General features: G+C 39.7%; 2 protein-coding genes across 11 annotated transcripts in view; one reads left to right on the top strand and one right to left on the bottom strand.

Moving 5' to 3' along the window:
* Nucleotides 1-1,592: 1,592 nt before the first annotated feature.
* On the bottom strand, nt 1,593-22,720 carry DDX43 (DEAD-box helicase 43). The gene is made up of 17 exons (XM_083497373.1): nt 22,277-22,720; nt 20,200-20,255; nt 18,132-18,264; nt 17,633-17,782; nt 16,445-16,526; nt 15,538-15,694; nt 15,331-15,449; nt 13,881-13,991; nt 12,565-12,706; nt 11,010-11,110; nt 9,992-10,079; nt 8,294-8,421; nt 5,846-5,955; nt 5,063-5,201; nt 4,489-4,576; nt 2,820-2,949; nt 1,593-2,386 (listed from the first exon to the last, which is right to left on the bottom strand). The coding sequence occupies exons 1-16, from the start codon at nt 22,587-22,589 to the stop codon at nt 2,836-2,838; spliced, it is 2,031 nt and encodes a 676-aa protein (XP_083353499.1). The 5' UTR covers nt 22,590-22,720; the 3' UTR covers nt 1,593-2,386; nt 2,820-2,835.
* LOC310704212 (uncharacterized protein) overlaps nt 16,980-24,027 on the top strand; it is a 162,190-nt gene continuing 155,142 nt past the window's right edge. For 4 of the 10 annotated variants that reach the window (XR_014524636.1, XR_014524637.1, XR_014524638.1 and 1 more), the window contains exon 1: nt 22,820-23,037. The gene's annotated coding sequence lies outside the window, so the exon portion shown is untranslated. Of the gene's footprint in view, nt 17,231-22,810; nt 23,136-24,027 lie in introns of those variants that run through there. The other 6 variants (XR_014524632.1, XR_014524634.1, XM_083497410.1 and 3 more) reach the window with 6 other exon arrangements.

The following is a 24,027-nucleotide window of genomic DNA, read 5'->3' as shown; positions in this document are numbered from 1 at the left end:
CCTGGGTTACCGCAATCTGGAAGTTGACATTGCCTGAAATATTGTAGCTTTCACACCATCCTTAATTGACAGGTGTCCTAGCTAGTGAAGTCACTTTGGCCTCTGGTGACAAAGTTAGATGTACTCCGAAGCAATGTACCTGCTCTTTTAGAGAGAGTGCAATCACGTTCAGAAGAGGGCAACTGACCTATTTCCCTGATCTGGAAAACCACTCACCCACAGCCTCAGTCCTACCAGGATTCAAGTTGGCCTTCTTCCAGCCCACCATTGTGCACACACACCAGTCCAGCTACTGCAGGGCCACATCTGACTGATATGGAGAAAGAGGGTTGGGTGTCAGCAAACTGATGACATAATGCTCCAATTCCCCTTATGGCTGCTCCCCCAATGGCTTAATACAACTGTTGAATGGTATGGGGGATAAAACTGCCCTGAGGAATTCTCAGCATAACTACAATGGGGCTGAAGCCCATTCTCTCAGTGTTACTTTCTGGAGCCAAGTGGAGATAGGCATGGGACAACTTACTGCACCCCATGCATAGCTTAGGCTATCGCTGGTAGCTGGCAGGCAAGAAAAAGTTTGGACAGTGTTTGCTGTCCTCTCACAAGCAAGCTCACATGCACATACCCTTTTGAGAAGGCCCAATAGGTGCTGTGAACATAACCCCATGGAGAGTAGGAAACTTGAGACTTATGTGGGTTTTAAAGTTAGTGGCCAGCAGCTATGACGTTACCTCATGGGGGTACAATAGCCACTGGTAGTGAGATATTGTCATATGCCATAAATTCCTGGCTCCAGTGGTGAACTTGGTTTCTAAGAAAACTGCTATGCTCTCTCACTGCTTTTAAGGGCCAGAGTCTCATGATAAAGTCAATTGCTGGTAGCAGCAATACATAGGCTCTTGCATAGTTAGGAAGTGGGCTGAGGAAAAAGAAAGTTCTGTGATCTAGTACCTCACTTTCAACTTTCTTTGAGTAAGTAGAAATAGTGTGTATAGTTTATAACACCACAATATAAAGACCGCTTTTCATTATGTGTTTTGCACTCAGTACTTTGATGCAAGTACAAATCAACAATTTACAATGCCAGTTATGGCTTGCTCTTTCAAAACATTTCCAGGCAGGCATCAAATCACTTCCCTGCCACTGTTAAACATTTGGAAAAGAAAGCTTCATATTTTATTTGCATGTTTCCTTTATATTGTAGGAACATTTGAGAAAGTGCACATGCATAGAGAACTGATTTGGCAAGGACAATGGGACATTTCCCCAGTTGGGTGCATATCTTTCTGTGGGAGCAAGTTACATGCAATTATGGGGGAGAAAGAGAATGTTTAACTAGGGGTACTTTTGGAGTGTCTGTGTTTGCCCTCCTGCAAATGACCAGCTTTTTTGTGTGCATAGGTATACAACAGTATTGCTAAATGTAGACCATATTTTGTTGCACAGAATTCCCCAGGATCCATTTGATATATAAATAGGAAATGGCTAATCCCAATCTCTGCTTCTATTTCTTGTTCATACTAGAAAATTATATTCAAGTGCAACAAAACTAGAAACTAGAAACTGAATAATCCTTCTCACACAGCACATGAAGGTGAAGTGCTTTAGTCATTGAAACAAATTATGATACAATGTTTGACTCACAATCTTATAGCAAGGCAGATTAATACCGTTTGGCAAGTTCTGGAACATGCTATATGAAAATGATACATGTTTAAAAAGCTTTTATTTAGCAAGAATAAACAACAACTATAGATCCATGAAAACACTAATCCTTTATTCTCTTAAAACTAGTCTTTTGTGCAAGTAAAGAGAAGATTCTGGAAGCCAAATGTTAATGCATAAAGTTCTCATAAAATTACAGTATTCTACCATTGCCATTTATAGACCCACTATTAATCTACAGGTGGGACTCGCTAGGCATGCAAATATGTCAATACACTACATCTTACCAATAAAAAAGATGCAGTACACAGAACCCACAGAATCGGGCTAATTTTAAATTTAAGATTGAGAGGGGAAGATCTGTTTGCCTCATTGTTACTTTTCCTTGTAAATAAGAACTTTTATCAACATTATTCTATGAAGTGCAGTTCTTCCATCTAACAAAACTACTATAAGCTACAAAACAAGAATGAACTTAAGTATTAAGTTATTACTCTCAACCAAAATGTATCAAAACTGAAACTTAACAAAATAATCCACCAGCTTTACTACAGCACTGCATTAGAATACATTACAGTGAATAGATAGAATTTGAAAATAATTACAAGTCAGCATAATTTCCAGTATTTCTGAACTCCATTGATCAAGATGTTGGTACTCATAAGCAGACAAAAACTTCAGTGTTGACAATTACTGCTTTATGTACAAGGTTTCCTCCCTGAAGATGAGAAGATGTAATCAATGTACCATAAGCCAATAAAACCCCATTAGATGTTAGATTAAGGCCATTATTCTCAAACTATTTCAAATAAGTCCTATTATTATTAGTATCCATAGAGCTGCATGATTTAAAATCCCTAGGCACTAGCCAGACCCAGACTAGACCAACCAACTTCAGTATGATTACTGTTATGTATATTTAGAGCAGGCTTTGCTCAGAAGACTGCTATATATCTCATGACAGCTATATAATAAAGTATTGTTTCAATTTTCTAATAAGCATATTTTTCAAATCTGGAAATGCACATTCCTGTAAATGGTGCAATTTCAAGACAACCAGATTTTAAAAAGTTATGTTTTAAGTGTGCATAAAGCTTGAGCAATACTACATTCTACTTAAAATTATTGCTAACATTTCAGTAGGCACTCACTGTGTTCAAGTATGGATTAAAAACCTCTTCGAGATCTCCCACGAGACCTCCCCGTATCTTTCTCCATTTCTTTTTTCAACTGAAACTGCTTGTATCTTTCAGCCATTGAAATAAGTTCTTCGGGAATTACCTGATAATTAGAAAATCATGGCTACAATACTTTCATACCGCTGACATCAATATTTATTGTTCCATGAATTAAATATTTTATCTAAGTACACTGAAAAAGGCTAATATTCCTTCTTTGTATCGTATCAAATTAGATTTCCCCCTTCTGTAAGTTTTTTGATAACTGTTAAATACACAGTACAATGGTACCTTGGTTTAAGAACAGTCTGGTTAAAGAATGATTTGGTTTACAAACTCCGCAAAATTGGAAATAATGTCCTGATTTGAGAACTTTTTAAAAAAGGTAAAGGACCCCTGACAGTTCAGTCGTGAACGACTCTGGGGTTGTGGCGCTCATCTAGCTTTACTGGCTGAGGGAGCCAGCATTTGTCCACAGACAGTTTTTCTGGGTCATGTGGCCAGCATAACTGAGCCGCTTCTGGCGTAACCAGAGCAGCACACGGAAACGCCGTTTACCTTCCCACCGGAGCGGTACCTATTTATCTACTTGCACTTTATTGGCGTGCTTTCGAACTGCTAGGTTGGCAGGAGCCGGGACCGAACAATGGGAGCTCACCCCGTCGCGGGGATTCGAACCGCCTACCTTCTGATCGGCAAGCTCTAGGCTCAGTGGTTTAGACCACAGTGCCACCCGACCGACTTTTACCTCGGTCTAAAAATGGAACCTGAATGGTGAAAGGGCACTGGCGGCGGGAGGCCTCATTAGGGAAAGCGCACCTCGGTTTAAGAATGGTTTTGGTTTAAAAATGGATTTCCAGAACAGATTAAGTTCGTAAACCAAGATCCCACTGTACTGGGATATTATTACAGCAAGATAGTTATAAGTGTAATGCTTAATAGGTCTTTTAGAGTAGCTTCCCGTTTAGTTTGCACTTCATTAAACTCTGGTATGTTGGCAGGTAATGCCTGTTTTGCATAAAGTCTACCCATCACTGCAAATTGCTTGGAATGCATCATATTTCCCCCATTCAAGCTCTTACTGATGAGAAAGGTACAAAGCACAAACTTTTGCTATGCAAAGTGCTTTAGAAAGTTAGTTTAAATTACCAGAGACCAAAGTGGTGGATGTCATCTTATAAGAGCCATTCCTTTCACATTCACAATACAAAGACACGCACCCAGACATTAAGTATGCATTAAAAATTTTTTTACAAGATACTACCATTACATCCAGAAATAAATATATTCAAATTCACAATCTGTATTATTAGAACTTAAACTACCATTATTTATTATCTCTTGATTCCATCTGAAGTCAGTTGTTTTTCCATACCTGTTTTTTATGTTTGAATGGTTTCCATAAACCAGCTTGTTAACAGTGACTTTTCTAGTGCTTTTTTTTTTTTTTTTGCATTGTAAACCACTTGAGGCTATTTGCATGAAGACTTGGTACAAATCTTAAACAGCAAATAAATATTAAGAATAAAGTTTCAATACCTTAAAAACATGTTCTTATTAAAGAGCTTTTGAGACACACCTCAAGTCTGGGGGGAAAGTCAGGGAGAGGGCTAATTGCTAGTGTGGGTATGATAAACACTACCTGGTTTCCTCTTTCCAAAATGTCAATCAATTCAGATGCATTCCGCCAGTCATTCCTAGTCACAAGGGTTACAGCTTCCCCTGTGCGGCTAAAAAAAAAAAGCAAGCACAAAACTGTCAAATCAGCCAACTCAAATAAAATCAGTTCGTGTTTTATTTTATTGAGTTGTGCTGAGGAATAATAGTCGAAATACCCTGTTGCAACTCCTAGGCTGAAGTACTAGTGAGCAGCTTAAACCTCATTTCTTCTTCTTCTTTGAAGTAGAATGTTAACTTGCATCTCAGCAAGATAGCTGGTTTCTAATTGTTTTTGGATGTCCCCAAATGAGAAACAACAACAACAACAACAACAACTTATTATTTATACCCCACCCTCTGGCTGGGTTTCCCCAGCCACTCTGGGAGGCTTCCAACAAAATATTAAAATACAATAGTTTGTTAAACATTAAAAGCTCCCCTAAACAGGGCTGCCTGTCTATGTAAAATGTGCTGGAGAAAACACTGGTGTTCCTCTAAGAAGTAACAATGGCGCATTCCAGAGTTCCAATTCACTATATATAGAATATTCCACATACCCTGCACGTCCAGTACGGCCTACTCTATGAACATACTCTTCAATGTTGCGAGGGAAGTCAAAATTAAAGACATGAGTGATATCATGCACATCAAGTCCACGGGAGGCCAAGTCAGTTGCTATCAGTATGCGAACTCTGCCTAGAACAAGCACAGTGAGACATATATTGATACCTCACAAAAGGCATATTGGGATCTGACAAGAGTTTTTAACTAGGTAGAGAAATCAACAACTTTTTATTTTATATTTGAACTCACACTGCACATACATAAGGCTGGACATTTATTTTGGAAATGCCATTTTTTCCTCTTTCTATTAGTTTACAATATTATACAAAACAAAAACACAATATGTAAACATCCCAAATTTCCCAAAGTTTAGTGCAATATTCACAACCTTATAGTAAATGCACCTTAATAATAAAGATAGCCTTGTTTTTCAAAAAAATATTTTAAGATAGTCAGAAAGTCAGAAAACATTTCACTGGCTGTTTCTCTGCTATCCTTATAGAAGGATGGTTGGATTGCAGCAATGGTAAACCTTTTCAATGGCCACATTTGCATGTAGCAGTAAGTCACACAACAACTTGCCATAGTTTTATGCTGCTTTAGTGATGTATTTGTTGTAACCTGCCCTGAGACTTAATGTGTAAACACAGCCAGCAAGGCTTTAGGTTTTTTAAAAATAATAATTGCTGAGTGGTATTGCATCTTCTTCCGCATATATGTTATGACTGGTTGCTTAGTGTTATGCTACAACTGATTCTAATCAATTACAAGTTTACCTTTCTTGAAGTCATCTAAAGCCTGTTCACGATCACATTGTTCTCTGTTGCCATGTAAGGACTGGACAGGAATTCCCTGAAGACCAAAATCACTTGATAGGTCATCGGCACTAAACAGAAAAGTTAAAAACTAAAAAAACACATAGAATTGCTTGGTTCATACATTTGGAGATACAGTTGCATGTACTTAAAATAAGTAGTCTACACCCTATGTCAGGTACTCTGTTCCTTCCACATGTTCAAGGAAACTCAGTTAATGTCCTATTGCTAAAGGATTCATGATCAGCGAGTAAACATTGTATGCATTTACCAGACTTCCTTATAGAAAAAAAAAAGAGAAAGAAATCACCAGCGTAGAGATGTGGTTTTCCAAAAATGCACTTATGAGGTAGATGCAAATATTCTCACTTCACAGACAGGTAACTAATGCAGAGATGAAGTGTTGAAAAGTCACTTAAGAACTATATGGCTGAAGTGGAGTAGAATTCTGATTTCAGCAGCTAAAGAAAATGTTGTGTCTAAATTAAATCCACTGTAACAGAATATATGCAAAAATTATGGAATTCTTTCCGTTGCAAATGTTAAATTTCAGCAATTGCGTACTAAATATAACAGAATACCTAACACACCCTTTACATCTTATATCACTAGTTATCATGTTGCAAACAGTTTTCTTTGACTGATAGCACCATCCTATGTGTGTTTATTCCCAAGAATTGTACTGCTAGCCCCATTATGAAATATGAGTCAATCAAAAAGAGTTTGAAGAAAAAGTGTCCTATTGAGATTATATGCTGAAACTATTCTTTTTTATATTTGAAAATAGATGAGAACCAGCATTTCCTGACATTTCTTTGCTATCGGGAGAATTTGAATTCTCAGAAGTCAAGCTGCTCTATTTAGACTAGGTAAGGAATTACAGTACAGTACAAAGAAAAGTCATGGGTTGGATCCAGACTAACCCATGTTAAGAGTAGAACCCTTGAAATTAATGGAACTTTCGAAAGCACGTCAAAGTGCAAGTAGATAAATAGGTACTGCTTCGGCAGGAAGGTAAACAGTGTTTGCGTGCGCTGCTCTGGTTCGCCAGAAGTGGCTTAGTCATGCTGGCCACATGACTCGGAAGCTGTACGCCGGCTGCCTCGGCCAATAAAGCGAGATGAGCACCGCAACCCCAGAGTCATCCGCGACTGGACTTAATGGTCAGGGGTACTTTTACCTTTACCTAAGGTTAGTCATAACTTAGTCATACTTGAAATCTGGATCCAACCAAGAAGTGTGAAGCAATATAAGAGAAGTAAATTATTGAGGAGGTGGAGCAACTTGTATGTTAGGGAAGACTAAATTTGGAGCTTTTTGGTTTAGAATAAAGGCGATTAAAGGAGGACATGATTGAGGTGTATAAAATGATGTATGGTGCAGAAGAAATAGCTATAGTTTCTTCTCGCTTTTCATATATTACAAGACCCCAGGCCGTCCAATGAAACTGAACAGTGGGAGATTTGGGGGACAAAAAGTAGTACTTCTTCTCCTCACATTGCATCTGGAATTTGCTACCAGAAGTGACTGGACAAATTCATGTCACTTCCAGCACATCTTAGGGGCCAAGACCTTTTGCAAGAAACCCATACTTTTAAGCTGTTTTGACATGCTGCACTTAGCTTTGAAAACATTTGGCTCTACTTCTGGTTTTCTGGTCTGGGAGAGGAGACTATTTGTTTATCCAACCACTTTTTTGACATAGAGCGCACTGTTAAGTGGCATATAGCAGAGTCATATAAACGATATGACATTTTACATAACTTCTCTTATGGGTAACTCTTACACATCCTGGTAAACAAAAGTAACATACACTTTGGTTAAATGCTGCTATGTGCAGCACCGTATCTTGATCATTTAAGTGGGGGGAAAGCGAGGAGCTTGGGATTACACTGCTTATTGATTCAAGAAACTGAGTCAGTCTGTGGGTTCTTCCTCCCCCAGACATGGCTTAAGATGGAACCAGCCTCCAAGAGGTCAAACAATGCCCTGCTGCTACTTCTTGAAAAGGGAATTAATTAGAGCACATCACCAAATATTAAGAGCTGAAAATAAATGTAGCTTAAATTTTGTATCTAAAATTCTAAAGAATCTAAATTTAAAACCACATTTTGGCTGAAGAAAGGCCATAACTGACTGGAAGAGCACATGCTTTTTATGCAAACGCCCAAACTTTAATCCCTAGTATTTCCATTTCAACAGACAGACAAAAGGTGATGGGAGAAGACCTTTACTGTAGGCCCTAGAGCTCAACTAACATAATACAGTAAGGTAATATTGGGCTAGCCGCTAGATAGACCAATGGCCTGACTCAATAATAAGGTACCTGTAAATCATATTTAATGGTTAATAGTGAATGACAAATGTAGGCAGTAAGCCAAATATTCATGTTAGATTTCTTCTACATACGTAAGCTTCTTTCCCACAAAAATGATGACTTTATCTTCGGACTTCATAGTGTCAATGAAGTAACGTGTAAAAGCTCTTTTTTCTTCTTCTGGAATAATAACAATTTTCTGTTCCACTGTATTTACTGCCTAGAAAACCAAATTTAATCAAAGGAAACCTGATTTGAACCTTGTCAAAGTATCAATTAAGAATTGTACATACTTTGTTATAGCTAGGGATACTGAAAGAGTTTGAGATGGAAATGTACAGCTGGAAGGGACCCTTGTAGGTCATGTAGTCCAACCCCTTGCAATGCAGGAATCTTAACATAGAATCAAAGAATTTTCATGTTGGAAGACTATTCAAGTACTATGCATGTAGACTTTGAACGTGAGCTTTGACTAGAACTGGCTGTTGTGGCATGTTTATTTGAAAATAAATCCCACCTAAATCATTGGGTGCTGCTATACAGTTCTTAACACCCACAACTAAGAATCAAGTAACTCACTTCTAAAAAACCAGAGCACTACTTTAGATTCCAAACCACAAACCAGAGAATCCAGATCCAATGCCTTCTGTGGGTCTGATTAGTCTCCGATTCAAATACTCTCCCTTTAAATGACTGGGCGAGAGTTAGGCACACAACCCTCTTGCTAAGGCTATTTTCCCCTAGGAAGAATCCTGAATTCCATGGTGAAGCCTTGGAGAGATGTTGGACTTCCCAAGGTAAAGTAGCATCTCTACAAAGCTGCAGGAGTCACACAGAGCAGGGAACCCTGAAGCATTTTGTGTAACCTCAGTGATCCAGATATAGAAAAAACAGCACGAGGGTGGAGGAAGCACTTCACTGTGACTAACAGGTCTGGCTTGTAACCAGGAGCAATGATTCTACCAGAGCTCTCCAATTCCAGTGTTTTGTGGAAGGCAGATCAGTGAATTTTGCAGGGGTCATGGTAAATTAGCCATCTTATTTGGAATTATGCACATTGCATTTTGGGTATAAATGGATATGCCTAAAACCCAACATGCACAATCCCAAATAACATGGATGATTTGACCATGACTCCTGCCTCAAAACTGAGAAATTGACCAGTTTCAGATCACAAGCATTGGATTTTAGACATACACACTTTGTTGAAATGTTGCATCCATACATAGATGTCTGAAGGTGTCAAAGTCTTACCCAGGTGTACCCAATGGGCAGGAATGGACAATACTGCTCTTATTCTGTGCACGAGAAAGAGGAAGCTTAAATAATCTCTCTTCAGGAGAGAACAGAGATGGGGCCACAGAGCCTTTCAGCTCACCGGAACTTTTGGCTCCTCCTCTCCCTGAAATCTTTCCATTCCAACTGCTTATTAAAAGAATTATGAACTAAAACAGTGTTTTTCCTCTTTCCTCCCATCCCCTTTTCCATCATGTTTTTAGACTGCAAAGAATAAGGGCTGGGACATTTGCAAGCCATTCTGGCAGTCTTTTAGGCTGAAGAATGTGATAAAATTGTTTTAAAGAAAAAAATGCTGCAATCTGTAACTTCTTGCATTATTAAGATTTCCATTTTATAATTTTCATTTTAGCCTGGGATATTATTAGATTTTGAGTTGCTATATCTTTTATAAATACAGCCTAGTTCACACACAAGACTAGACATTGTCCAGTTTATACAGTCTCATTAAAAACAACACAGGAGTAATAAGCCCAAAACAGAAAACAACTCACCGCTAGATCAAGAGTACCAACATACACAATCATAGGATCTTTCAAATATGATTTTGCAAGACGACGGACACCATCTGGCCATGTAGCACTGGTAGGAATGAAAAGGAAAGTCATTTTGTATTTCAACCCTATTACTGTTCTTCATTCTCATGTTTCCATCCTAAATACGAACAAGGCAGTTGCAAATAGTTTGCTACTATGAACAACAACAAAATAAATAAAGAATTCAGTTGCCCAAGAATAAAGTTTCTCTATAGAAAGGTGTTGATTTAATTCCAGAATGGGGAACCTTTTTGCTTTCATGGGCCAGATCCTTATCAGGACTGGCCTTGTGGGGCAAATTTGACAGGTGGGTTGGGCCACTCAACTGTCAATCACATTATACCTTTATGATTCCACACAACTGACAGGTGAATTATCCTGTCCACCCATCAAAATCCCTTGCATGCGAGACTGATGGGTGCTTGACAACTGCTATACAGTACAAGTGGTGTTGCTAGTCCTACACTTGGCCCTTTGGAAAGTGCTGAGCACAGACAGGGCTGGCAAAGTGCTTCTTTCCTCCTAGGGCAGACAGAGGAGAGTGTCCAGATGGAGAAAGAACCCTGTGTTTTATAGGCTCCCCTTAGTTGTGGGTGCCTGAATTCTACCAGTCCGCTGGATTGATGAAAGTTTCCATGTGGTGTAATGGTTAGAGTGCTGGAAGATGACATGGGTTTGAATCCCCACTCAGTCATGAAGCTTACTGGGTGACCTTGCAGTCACACACTCTCCACCTATCCTACCTCACAGGCTTGCTGCGAGGATTAAATATGGAGGAGAAACATGTACACCACCTTGAGCTACATGGAGGAAAAGGTGGTATGCAAATGTAATAAAACAATATTTCACACTTACCTTTCTCCCCAAGGTCATTATAATAAATTGCATAAAACAACTTTGGAATGTAGCATCCAGATATTTTCCATTAAAACACATCTTCAGATGAAGCCATGGACCACTAAAAAGGCACACATACCTGGTCATGACCGTTTGCCTATCAGGGCGTATGTCTAATAAAATCTTCATTATTTGAGGCTCAAAACCCATATCTAGCATTCTATCAGCTTCATCCAACACCTGTGAAACACAATAGTTATAAACTGTTGGCTTTCTGAAACTCCATGCCAAAACCACTAAATTTCTAAACTATTATCTGCAGAGCATGTACAAGTTCATTTTACATGTATACTCTCATCGCTATGTCCTTTGGCTTTCCCAACACAATACCTCTATTTTGACTCAAAATCTACCTAACTCCTTTCTGGGGCTGTTGTACAAGAGATAACATAGAGAAAATATGTATCCCTAAGGAAATTTCCAGTTGCACTGTGAATAATGCAGAATTAGACATAGTAACGCTATATATGAACTAAAAGAAGTGCTTCGGAGACATACTTGTTTTAGAAGATAATGTTGCATGCTTACCATGTAACCAAGGCTGTGAGCCAAAACTGTGCCCTTGGGCACCCATTTACACAACCGTTTTCCAACTTCCTCTCCCCTCTCACCCCCCCCCCATATATGCAATAACTTTCTGCTCATGCACAAATGGATGGTTGTGGTAGATCCTGTTGAAGGATACCTAAAGGAACAATTATGTGATTACTTAATAAAACTTGATGTTCAAAGACATTTTCCAATTGAAAATCACCTGATCTGAAAAACATATTCATTTGTATTAAATAAAAGGACCTTTATACCATCTGTTCATATTGTGTCTAAAATATTACCAGACATTCTGAATTTTTCTTTAGCATTATTACTAGCCCTGTCCTTCTATTTTTTTTTAACACCCCTCTTCATTATATCCATAGCAAAAGGTAAAGGGGAGAGGACCCCTGGACAGTTAAGTCCAGTCAAAGGCGACTATGGGGTCGTGGTGCTCATCTTGCTTTTCACACCGATGGAGCTGGCATTTCTCTGCAGACAGCTTTCCAGGTCAAGTGGCCAACATGACTAAACTGCTTCTGGCACAACGGAACATCATAATGAGTGCCAGAGTGCATGGAAACACTGCTTACCTTCCTGCTGCAACTGTACCTATTTATCTACTTGCACTGCTATGCTTTCAAACTGCTAGGTTGGCAGAAGCTGAGATAGAGCAACGGGAGCTCACCCTGTCACGCAGATTTGAATCACTGACCTTCCGATCGGGAAGCACAAGAGGCTCAGTGGTTTAGACCACTACCTGCGTCCCTAGTGGAATGGTCTCACTCATGAGGTTGTGAACTCTCATTCCTTGGTTTTTAAGCAAAAGTTGGATGGCCATCTCCCATGGGTTCTTTAGTTGAAACTCCTGCATTGCAGGGTTTTGGACTAGATGACCCTTGGAGTCCCTCTTTCAACTCTACAATTCTATGATCTTGGCCACTTGCCATGCAATGTTAACTGTTGGAGGTATGATGACAGTGATTATCAGGAACAGAATGGAGTATTCTGGAAGAAAACATGAAAGTTCCCTATTGCAATATTCTCTTGCAGGTTATACTTGCACATTACTCTCAATTTAATACAACATTTTGACTACTTGCCAGGTATGTAATGCTCCTCAGATTTATGAAGTTGTTCATTTGGAGGTCATTCAATCTACCTGGTGTAGCTATAACAATGTCCACACCTTTGGTAACCACGCTGATCTGCCCTTTCCGGTCTCCGCCACCATATATGCAAATGCTAGAAAGAGTTTATCCAATATTTAGCTGTTTTAAATTAAAACTATATGGTCATGTTACTGTGTATTTTAAGTTTTTACATTGAACACAGGTTACATTAAATACCCTGCATGATTTATTTTTTCATGTAAATTTGGCTGCAGTCCAAATCCTCTTTGTGCTGGACTGCAGAGTTGGCTTAGGCAGAGGAACACCCTGTGCAGTCTGATGCCATCATTCCGCTGGTGCAGAGTTCCCTGATGTGCCTGCTGAATGCGAGGCTAAACGAAGTACTGCCAGGGGGATTCTCATCTGCCAAGTTTGTACAACATAAAAAGAGTGTTCCGGGGCAGGGGTGGTCTTCTGGATCCCAACCTAGTCCCCTGTGCTCTCATTTCACAACACAGAACCTCACTACTGAACCAGGTTCAGGCTGGCACAGTGATTTGCCTGCCCTCCCACTTTCCACCCCAACCACGGAGAGGAACAGGACTGGAGATGCAGCAGTGGCTCCACTGCAGCATTATTTCTTGCCATGGCCTGGCCAGGGTTTTGACTGTCTCACCAGCAGGTTGTGGGGTAGGACAGGCAGGGCAGAGTTGCCTTGTCTGTCTTTCTGATGCTGAGCGTCACTTCTGCTTACTGAGAGGGAAAGGTGCAGGGAACCCAGTGCAGATGGGTGAAGCAGCAGGAGTACTGGATTGGCTCCACTGCTGCACATGCACCAGGCCTTTTGACCCTCTTGGTAAGTGGCAGCTGTCCTCTTGATTACTATGGGATTGTTTTAGTAGCAGGAATAGAATTTGAACAACTCTTTAGAAATGCTGAGAAAGTTGTTTAAATATATTTCGTTATTGAACTAGAATGTTGATGTTTCTCCTAAACATCTGGAGGGACTTAGGAATGCTTATTTTAGTCAGATGTAGGAATGAAAAGTTTTAAACATGATCATAAGAAAGCTAGAAGGTGGCAGTTGAAGACTGTAAAATTTCTAGATAGAAATTATAATCTCTACTGCTGTCCATACAGTATTTGGCATACTATCGGGAATTCGTAGATGTTAAATACTAATAAATCCATCAAAAGACTATAAACATAAAAATACTACTTGAAGTGTTTCACAGTGGCGTCTTTCAGAGATATTGTGACACATTGCAGTACCACTGCCAAAGTAATGAAGATGATGTAAATATTACCTTTTAATTCCTTTATAAGAATATTTTGAGCACTCTGCCTCAACTTGAAGAGCCAGTTCTCGAGTGGGAGTGAGAACCAACATACCTGGTCCACCACGTTTTTCTCTAGGTCTGTAAGAAAATCCAAGCTTGTTTAGATAGCAGTTATACATAAAAAATACAAAAGGCAGTATTTTAAGAAGAGAACAGAGGAAAACCTAGCAGACAGGCTAACTATGCTGTTTGGCTTGCATACAAGTATCATTTAACTTTGGTTAGAATGAATTAAGGCCACATTTCAAAGCATAATTACCTGGAAGTAAGTTCAAAAGCACACATCACTTACAAAAACACTTTATGGCATTAGCTGCCTACATACTATGGCAACGCAAACCAAGTAACTTGGTTTCATGGGAGTAGGAAGAATGGATGTTTGTGCATCACGAAGCCCAGATGCTTGGGAAAGAATAAAGAGAAAAGGCAGGGCTGCTGGGTTAAGCTGTAACTTAAAAGGTAAAGGGACCCCTGACCATTAGGTCCATTTGTGACCGACTCTGGGGTTGCAGCACTCATCTCGCTTTATTGGCTGAGGGAGCTTCCGGGTCATGTGGCTAGCATGACTAAGCCGCTTCTGGCGAACCAGAGCAGCACACGGAAACGCCGTTTACCTTCCCACCGGAGTGGTACCTATTTATCTACTTGCACTTCGACGTGCTTTCAAACTGCTAGGTTGGCAGGAGCAGGGACCGAGCAACGGGAGCTCAACCCGTCACGGGGAGTCGAACCCTCAACCTTCTAATTGGCAAGTCCTAGGCTCTGTGGTTTAACCCACAGCGCCACCCGCGTCCCTTAAGCTGTAACTAGGGAGGTGTAAAATAACCTAGACTGGTTAGCACCTGCTAACTTGGCATCCCTGAGCAAGAGAAATGTACACATCACTGGGACTCCATAGCCATAGCATCATGGTGGCTATCATGTAAATATAGATAGTAATTCATAGCTGGGATTATGAGGTTGGAGAGTTTGCTTTTTAAATCCCATCTGAAATGTTACATCTCTTAAGGAAATCACAGAGCTGCAGTCTGCCTCCCAATGTTGACAGAAGCCTGCTTTGAGAATTAAAAGGTAAAGCAGGGGTAAAGTCTTCCTGTGTAAAGCACAACAATGTTTATATTGACTTGTTTATGATAGCATTGATTAAAAAAAATAACAACAACCTTAACTGTTGCAAACTCTATAACCATTAAAAAGAATACTTTGCTGAATCTCTTTCCAGTTTATGGACTACTGTATGTATGCAAGAGAAAAGAATGGCAACTGACAGTGCAACAGGGCTGGATGACAAAAAGCATGACAGTAGTTTCACACACAGCTCTTGTGACCAAGATTGTGTTAAATCTTATTAACTTGATTAACAAAAACAACCCACCAGGCACAGAATAAATCAAATCTTATTCCAGTTACTTCTTACATTGGCTGCAAATCCAAGTGAATGAACCCAGGCATTAGATAAGCCAACGTCTTTCCAGTACCAGTCTGCGCTATTCCAATGAGATCAAATCCTTGAAGTATTATTGGCCAAGCCTGTGACTAAAATAAACAGTATATTATTACATAGAGCCTACTATTTAAACAGCACAGTTTCTACACTATTCAGAAATAAAGAAAACTAAAATACCTGAATTGGAGTAGGCTTCTGAAAGCCAACTTTCTTTATATTTGCCATAATGTCAGGATAATGCATAAAAGCATCTTCAAATATACAAATAGGATTGGGAATGTGACGCTTTTCATTATCTTTCAGGTCATCACATGTGATATTATTATTTTCTTTTCTTTAAAAGACAACATAAAGAGATAATATTATACTGATAGCAGACAAAATGATTTATCAATTCCAGACAAAGTACTAAATATCTAGAGCAAAAAATCATGTAGTTTCCACTTTGTTATCATTTCCATAATTAGCTTATGCCAACAACTAGATAAAAGTTGCTTAACATTATTATGCACTAAACATAATCAAAGCCAGTGGTAGAGGCTGCTATTAAAAACAAAACGTGACCTTTGCCAATAGAAGCTATGATGACAACTAAGTCCCACTGCATGCAAGGAGTTTTATGATTTAGTGCAAATCATAAACATGATTCAAGAATAATTAAGGTTCTTTCAAACTATTACATAATAGAAAGCCAAGGTTTGTAGTGAATGTGCACTTGTCCAAGAGCTGCAATCCACCCAGGCTCTCTGATTATAGATACATTTTCAAATGTATATGTTTCATTCATGTAAGACATTTTAAAGTGCACACCTCTGGAAATGTTCCATGGCCGATGGCATCAGCTTTCAAACCTTCCAAGCTATACAATGAGCTTATGCGCTTCAATCCTACCCCCAAATAAAAATGGCATGTAAGACCTATCCTGTGTGAAATATGCACACAGCCTAGTCTTATGGTGTGCATCTAAACTTAGTATTACCTACTACTTTGCAGACATTGCCTTCACCTTCTTAAAACTATAATCCATTTAAAAATCAACCTAACTTTCCAATAGGCCATACAACTTTCCAATTTAAATTCTTACCTCCACCTATCAGCTTCTTCTTGTGACATTGAAGCAACCTTTAGAGATTCTTTGTAAAAACATTTTTCAATTGGAGGCAAATCTAATAAAATGAAAGAGAAAATGGGTTATTTTAAAAATTAACTTCTCAAACTACTAAGAATAGAAAAGAACACCATCTTCATTAAAAACAACAACCCTGAACTCTATTCCCATGCCAGCCTATTCCTCATTTTTACAGGTAGTTCTATTGAGCAGACACACAATTCAACATGGCTTGGAAAGAAATGCTGATAAGAAACTACACCAAATATATTTATCACCCAAAGAAGGGCTATCAATAAGCCCTTGAACACTTTTCGTTTACTAGAAACCATAGAAAGAGTATGGAAATTCATTTTTCTATATTCACAAAGTTTCACTAGATTAAAACAGAAAAGAAAAACACCCAACCACAAAAACAATTTTTGAGCTTTCTTTTTAAAAAGTTTGTACCACAGTCAGTACTGATCTGTAAACTGAGATGTGGATGATGGGCACTCTTGTATATCAAGATACTTCTTCTTCCCAGCTTTGTATTCAGGGATTAATTTTTAAATCTCTACAGGCACAGCAAAACATTTTGAATTCAGTACCCTGGTTTCACTGTTACTTCTGACCATAGTGAATCACTGCAGTGATTCTTATAACATGAGAACAGTACATCCGTCCAGGGTCTGCCTGAGTGACCAATCACATTAGTGTGAACAACTGGTATGCCCTATAGTGCTGTAGACTTGCCCATGTATTATATGCCTAACTCTGTGGGTAAGTATGCCTATGGACCCTGGCACCCATGTTTTGTAGTGGCATTAAATTAGTGCATTACATTAGTGTGGTCAATATAGTACATTGTGTTAGCACAACCTTTTATATCTAATTGAAAACCTTTTTTTGTACCAAGGTGCTACCTCAGTGTGATATGACACTTAAAATACTGCACTAACACTATGGCCTTTACACCAGATCTTATCTGATTTTTGCGTTCAACCGTGTCCACATACCAGGCAGTTTTTAATAAATATAACAAAATCAATAGATGATCAAATGTTCTCAGAATTTCTTAGAATTTTTTACATAACAAAGTAGATGATTTTCACAGCTCATAAAGCATTTTTATATTGAAGGATGACCACCTACAATTCCATTAAAAAAATATGTTACACTAACCAGCCCACTTCATAGCTTCATATTTAGCTTTATTTTCTCGAAGGGAGGCCCAGTTAATGGATTGCTTTGGATTACTGTATCCCGACTTCAAAGCACCGGAATGACTTTCTTCATAACGAGTGGTTCTAAAATCTTGGTGTTTAAAGCAATCTGTTAAAACAAAATTAGGTTCTGATTTGGTTAAACATTTTATATCAGATTATGCACCTTAAATTAGTTCTTGGGAATTCAGATTAAAAGTTTAATTATGAACCACAGGCTGTTTCATTTCACTGCAATCTAAAGACAAACTATGTGAACCAATTCCATGTTTTATTTTTGGATGCATCACAAGGGCAGCTTTATGAACTCCTCTGGATATTCCTACACTCCCTACTAGCTTTCAGTTTATAAATGTCTCTTCAACAGAGTGGATAACACTAATCTGGGTTTTATACAAGCAGATCAGTCTGCAGAGAAAGCTTCAATATAAAACACATATCAAGTTTTAAATTCTTACCTTTAACATACCTTTCTCCTGCGTTGTTTTGGCTGCACCTCTCAATAAGATCATCTATCATCATTTTGGCTTTTGTTTGCTTATCATTACCACCAAATATCTTTATTTCAGCTTCATAATTGCCCTTTACAACCTAAATGTAAGGTTTTTTTACTTAGTAGAAGAATCAGATATTAGATTGCTGTAATATACTGCCCTAAAATTGCCTTTCTGGGCACTAAAAAATTATTTGATAAGTACAAGTAAGATTTCCTAAACCACTTGGTATCTTTCAGTCAGAAGCAATATATCAGGTTGAAAGTTTTCCATTTCTAAATATGCCTTGCTTCATTACAATGAGAAAAAGTAACATAATAGATAGGAGTCTAGTACCTTAGGCAGTTTCAAAGTTACATTAACTTTTATCTGAAAATTAAGGCAGTCTTTTCATATTTCGTCCATACATTCTATCAAGGTGTGGGGACAGCAGGATTGTCATTACTGCCCCCACCCTTTGTGCACCAGCTGGCACTAACCCCTGTGCAGTCAGAAAAAAGTGAGAACACTCTGCGGCCAGTTTACATATAGTACTAAATTATAGTGTCATATGAATGAATACACACACCCTACCACATGACTGGGATGACTTTGGCGGCATTAAGTTTCAGTTTCTTCTCAGATAATCTTTGCTTGTGAACCAGAGATTGCAGTTTATAACCAAGTCTGGTTTACTTTAACAACCAACCTACAGAAACTATCACTTCTTCTGAAGCTGCAATAACAATGAAAGATTAGGAGAAAGCAAAACTAAATGATGCCAAAGTCCAGTTCCGGCCACACAGGAAAGGAAGCAAGTTGGGGCTCACTCCAGCTTGTGCATATAGCACTAAACCAGTTTAGTGTTATGTGTGAGCAATCTATATGTGGATAGGTAGTATGTGATTAGGAACCCTGGCACAACCAGAATTTGTAATTACAAACATGTGCACCCACGCACCCACACCTGGATCCATGAAAAATCCACTCACTTCTTCCACAGAAGACAGGGCCAGAAGATATGACCATGCTCTCATTGGAGTGTGCATAAGATATGAAAAGGGTATATAAGCATAAAATATTTTATAACTCATATTCAGCCCTTTCTTTAAAATCCAAACAATATAAGGTGAGAGTGTGCTAACGATTTGTCATCTCCTAAAATATTTTCAAATACTCTAGTAAAAAATGTTGTGAGCTGCATCCAAGTTCTACTGAAACTAGACCCACTGAAATTTATCTAAGTTAGCTATGCCCATTAATTTCAGTGGGTCTACTCCAAACATGACTAATATAATTTTTGAACTGATATGAATAATGTATCCATCTACATTATGTTTGCTTTATTAATTTTTTCCTTACTAAATAATTTCAGTTGAAAAATCTTTAGCTGTAGGAAAAACTTCTAAGCTATTTATAGAGTATGTTAAATCAACAATTTTAATAATGTTTATTAATATATGTCTAACAAGCTGCCTGTGTAATTTGATTCAGAAGCAAGTCTCATTAAGTTTAGTGGGGCTTGCTCCCAGGGAAGCTGATATAGAACTGTGGCCTAAATAAAAACAAAATAGATTTAGGACTCTGGTAAATTTTCCAGAAAATCTGCATCATTGGCCAATAGTCCCAGTGGTTTTCAACAGGACCTTTGTTCTTCATTGGAAGTCACTCCTTACCCATCTGCTGGCACAATCCATGTGTTTTTGATGATGGTTACCAAATGTTACACTAACATAATGTACAATCATAAATAGTACTGAGGTTTTACTTGTTTGGGGGAAATGCTTGGGGTTTAAAAACAGTATAGCAGCTTCTCCCCCCCACCCTATTTAAGTTCAGTTAAGCACCACTAAACTGACTCAAGTACATAAAGTACTACACACTAGACATTTTCTTCCCAATTCCTTTGTTAATTGCTTTGTGATCACAAATATACACATGACCCCACTCTTCGCAAAGAAAAGCAGTTATTTTGCAATGCAACAACCAGTCTTTTGAGTAAAGACTGGGGTTTTTTTAAACAAACACATTAAAAAAAAAATTAGTGCCTCACCTGTATTTTACAACCTGATGATTCCTGAAGCTCTTTTATTTTACTTCCACTTCGACCTGTTGCAAAATTAAAATTCATATGCAAAATTTGGCCACATTCCAATTTTAGCTAAATGTTTTCAAAAATAGAACAATGCATACTGCTACTGGCAAAATGCAAACATTATTTCTATCACAAGTAAAGGAACCAAGGGCAAGAGTCTGGAGGCATCTAAAGAGGGTGCAAATTTTTAAATAAAAACACTCAGAAGTGAAGCTGAGCAATTCTTAGGTTTTCCCCAGATGAACAATTCCTATCCCTATGTTAACTACGTAATATTTTGTTTCAAAATGACATAATGAACTTATGACATAAGAACACCAGTATAATAGTGATAATATTTATGCAACTTTCACATATTTCAGTGAACACGCTTTCCCCTAAGTAGAAAGCTAAACTAAACCATTTAAATAACATCAAAGTTTGTAAACATTATCATATAGTATTAAAGATTTGGGTGCAACTCAATTACAGAAAGGGATTTTGGCATGGGGCTAAAACAGATAGTTTTAAGAATCTGGAGGTCCCTTAGACTCTCTCTGTACCTTTGACCGCCTCCCTCTGTCAATCGTCTTTTGGGCCTTGATACATATACATTTCCTAGGCTTACTGTTCCATGCCCACAATGAACAGAATTCTGCTGCTGCTTTTTCTTTTTATTGGCCACCCAATTCACAAAAAGGAAAATATTAGGGCTACACCATTTTGCACAGGGAATTGCAGGCATGAGTTTCCTTTCCATTTCTCTATCTCCAGTGACAGTTCATTCAGATTTGACATCACTTATGTTGCAAAAGTGCTAATGACTATAAAGTCAGCTCTCTTTCTCTTTTAAAGAGAAACTAAGTACACCATAGTAAAGGTAAAAGACCCCTGACAGTTCTTTTCAACACTATAAAGTTCTTATTTCTGGACATCCTTAACAGTGCAATCCTGTTCATATCTACTCAGACTCAAGATCCACTGAGTTCAATTACTTATTCCCAGGTAAGTATGTATACATTTCCAGCCTTACAGTGAAAATCCAACAGTGGGTCTACTCTGAACTAAGTCCTACTGAATTTATGGGGCCTTTCTCCCAGGTAAGTGGGGTTAGGATTGTGGTCTTAATCACTTTTTAGCTAATAAATCTATCTTCTGTCCCTGGCCCTTTCCCCTGTCATAGTGCACAAACAACATATACCTCCACCTCTGCACTAGCAGAAAAACACTGTACAAATGTAGCAAGCAAAAGGCATACTCATGAATCTACAGGGTGCTCTATTGAGTTTACCCTGCAAGGTTAGAGGGTGCTATTTATTTGCTGGGAGAGGAGCCTATTTGTTTACCCAGCCACTTTTTCTACATAGCGTGTGCACTGTTAAGTGGCATATAACCCAGTCTCATAAACAATGTGGTATTATACAATTTACTATCCAGGAGGCCGTCCAAATTCAACACACAGTCTACTGCAATCAGCAAGGGAGTCAAGTGCAACACTGAACGACACGAGAGTCAGAAGCCACTTAGGATTGTTCACAGCAACAACCTGCTTTGCCAGGGAAGCAAGGGCGCCCCCCCCGTTTGCGCTTTCGTGTGTGTGTGTGTGTGTGTGTGTATAGTGTGTGTGTGTGTGTGTATATATATATATCTGTGTGTGTGTGTGTGTATATATATATATATATATATATATATATGCAGGTTTTGGTGTCTTCGGGTGTCTTCCCGTGTAAGAGTTGGGGTGTCTAGGCGACGTTTCGACGAGGTCTCACTCGTCATCTTCAGGCTGGTGCTTTCGGCTTCTTGTTCCAGTAACAAGAAGCCGAAAGCACCAGCCTGAAGATGACGAGTGAGACCTCGTCGAAACGTCGCCTAGACACCCCAACTCTTACACGGGAAGACACCCGAAGACACCAAAACCTGCATTCCTGTACCCGTGAAAATCTACGAAAGCATATATATATATAGAGAGAGAGTTTGGGGGAAGAGGGGACTTCTCTCCACCCGCCCCCCAAAAAGAGAGAACTCCAAGTTCCTCCTCACGGACAGCCACCGCTACCTATGAGGGTGCCCACGAGGGAGTTATCCAGGTGGAAGCACAGCGGCGGCGATCCGGCACGCTCCCTGCCCGCCCCTCGGAAGGGGCCTCGGGCCCGGTACTCCAAGGGCCCCGACTGCCACGGCTCGCGGGAAGGCGCCGGGCGCGAACCCCATTTCCTCCCGCCACCGCCTCTTTCCTCCTCGTCGTCTTTGCCCGCGGAGCCACGTTTCCCACTAGCCCTCGCCGTCACTGGGCGCCACTCGGCCGGAGAGGGTTTGGCGGGAGCTTGGCGGGCCTCGTCCTCCTCACTTTCCGCCTCCCAGTCCGACATGGCGGGAGAGGGGAGCCAACAGGGACGGTGTTGCGGTGAGAAGAAGGGAAGGAGCCACCCGAGCAGCGGTTGTCAACGCCGCCCTCGCGCCACCAAACCGTCGCCTCGCCCCGCCCCGCCTCTCCGCGTGCCCCAATAAACCGCCGGATTCATGGGGGCCGCTCGGATTGGCTGGAGCGCTTCTAAGTTCCTGGCGTGTGATTGGCCGGCGCGGGCAGGCGCCCTCGTGGCCCGTGTGCCAGAGGGAGGGGTGTCGCTTAAGGCGGAGGCTTGTTAATGGATAGCAGAGCCCGGTTCCCTCCAAAATGTCGCTGAGGGGACAGTTCCCCTCAGCTTGCCAAATGGTCCAGGAGGAGGGGAGTTGTTGGAGAAGCCTCTTCTTACGTGCCTCGAAGAGCTTTTTCGTCGCGCGCGAGTTTTGCGCACAGTCTTTGTAAGCAATGCTGAGGTAATTTATTTCTCCACAGGGTAAATACTGTGGTGCTGGGTGGGTGCTGGGCAAAAATCCCGCCAACAGGATCATGTTGAGTGGAAAATAAATCTCGAGTAGGTGTGCTTCATAAGTCTTAAGTATTACCTAATCCTGGTGTCAGGCTATTTTGCGCTCCAGGGAAGGCTAGCTACTTGCCCCACCCCACCCCATTGCTAATTCCAATTTTCAAAAAGAGATGTCTTGGGGAGGGGGAGAGGGGGGGAATGAAAAACGTGAAACTGCTAAATTTATTTTAAATTTGCAAGGATAAGTAATGCAACCATCTTTATTTTTTCAAATGCAAAAGAAAATGCTTTAGCACACAAATCATTGTGAATAATCTTGTGAACTGTGATGTTAAAAGTTAGGTCTGGTAAAAGTTTCAATTTCAGGCACATCAACACCTCACATTTCCTTTGCAAAATCTGCCACCAATTCCTTTAGCTCAAGTGCTTGAGGATGTTCAGTTGGTGTAGTTGCCAAGCCCCCTTTGCAACACTGTTCAGCACGTGCAAGTTTTTATAAGGTTGATCTTTAAGAAATCGCATTCACCATTTGCTACTGACACTGGCAGTGTGAGAAGATGAGTTTTTGTTGTACTATGAAGAGAAGTAATCCTTATGGCAGCATAGACTTTGGAAGTCTTCAAGTTATTCCTGTAAGTTCACAGCACAGATCTTCAGCATCAATATCTTTGTGTGCATTTGTGCATCAATGGTTTTTCTAAATTATTGTAGGCCTTAAGTACATCTTCAGACTGTATATATATCATATGGGAAGCCAACTAGAGAATTAAATTGTCTCAGCTGTTGGCGCCTCTTCTTCAACAGATTGTATGGCCATGTTTAAGACTGCATAGTAGAAACCTACTTTGAATTTCTGCTTTTGATCTTGTGGTGTCTCTGGGCCTCATACTCCAGTTGGTCTTTCTTTATTCTTTTTAGAACTTGTTTTGTCTCAAAGTCT

Source organism: Podarcis liolepis (assembly GCF_965112155.1).
Source record: "Podarcis liolepis genome assembly, chromosome: 3".
Classification (NCBI taxonomy): Eukaryota; Metazoa; Chordata; class Lepidosauria; order Squamata; family Lacertidae; genus Podarcis; species Podarcis liolepis.
This window is presented reverse-complemented; position numbering and strand designations above follow the sequence as displayed.

What these genes read in the sequence shown, in the direction of transcription:
- DDX43 (XM_083497373.1), bottom strand. Translation starts at nt 22,589, where the DNA reads ATGTCGGACTGGGAGGCGGAAAGTGAGGAGGACGAGGCCCGCCAAGCT. An exon ending in TTTGTGGGAAAGAAGCTTAC is followed by an intron (nt 5,956 to 8,293) that starts GTATGTAGAAGA and finishes TTTTCTGTTTAG; the next exon opens with TGCCGATGACCTATCAAGTG. An exon ending in TTTAGATGACTTCAAGAAAG is followed by an intron (nt 5,202 to 5,845) that starts GTAAACTTGTAA and finishes TGCTTGTTCTAG; the next exon opens with GCAGAGTTCGCATACTGATA.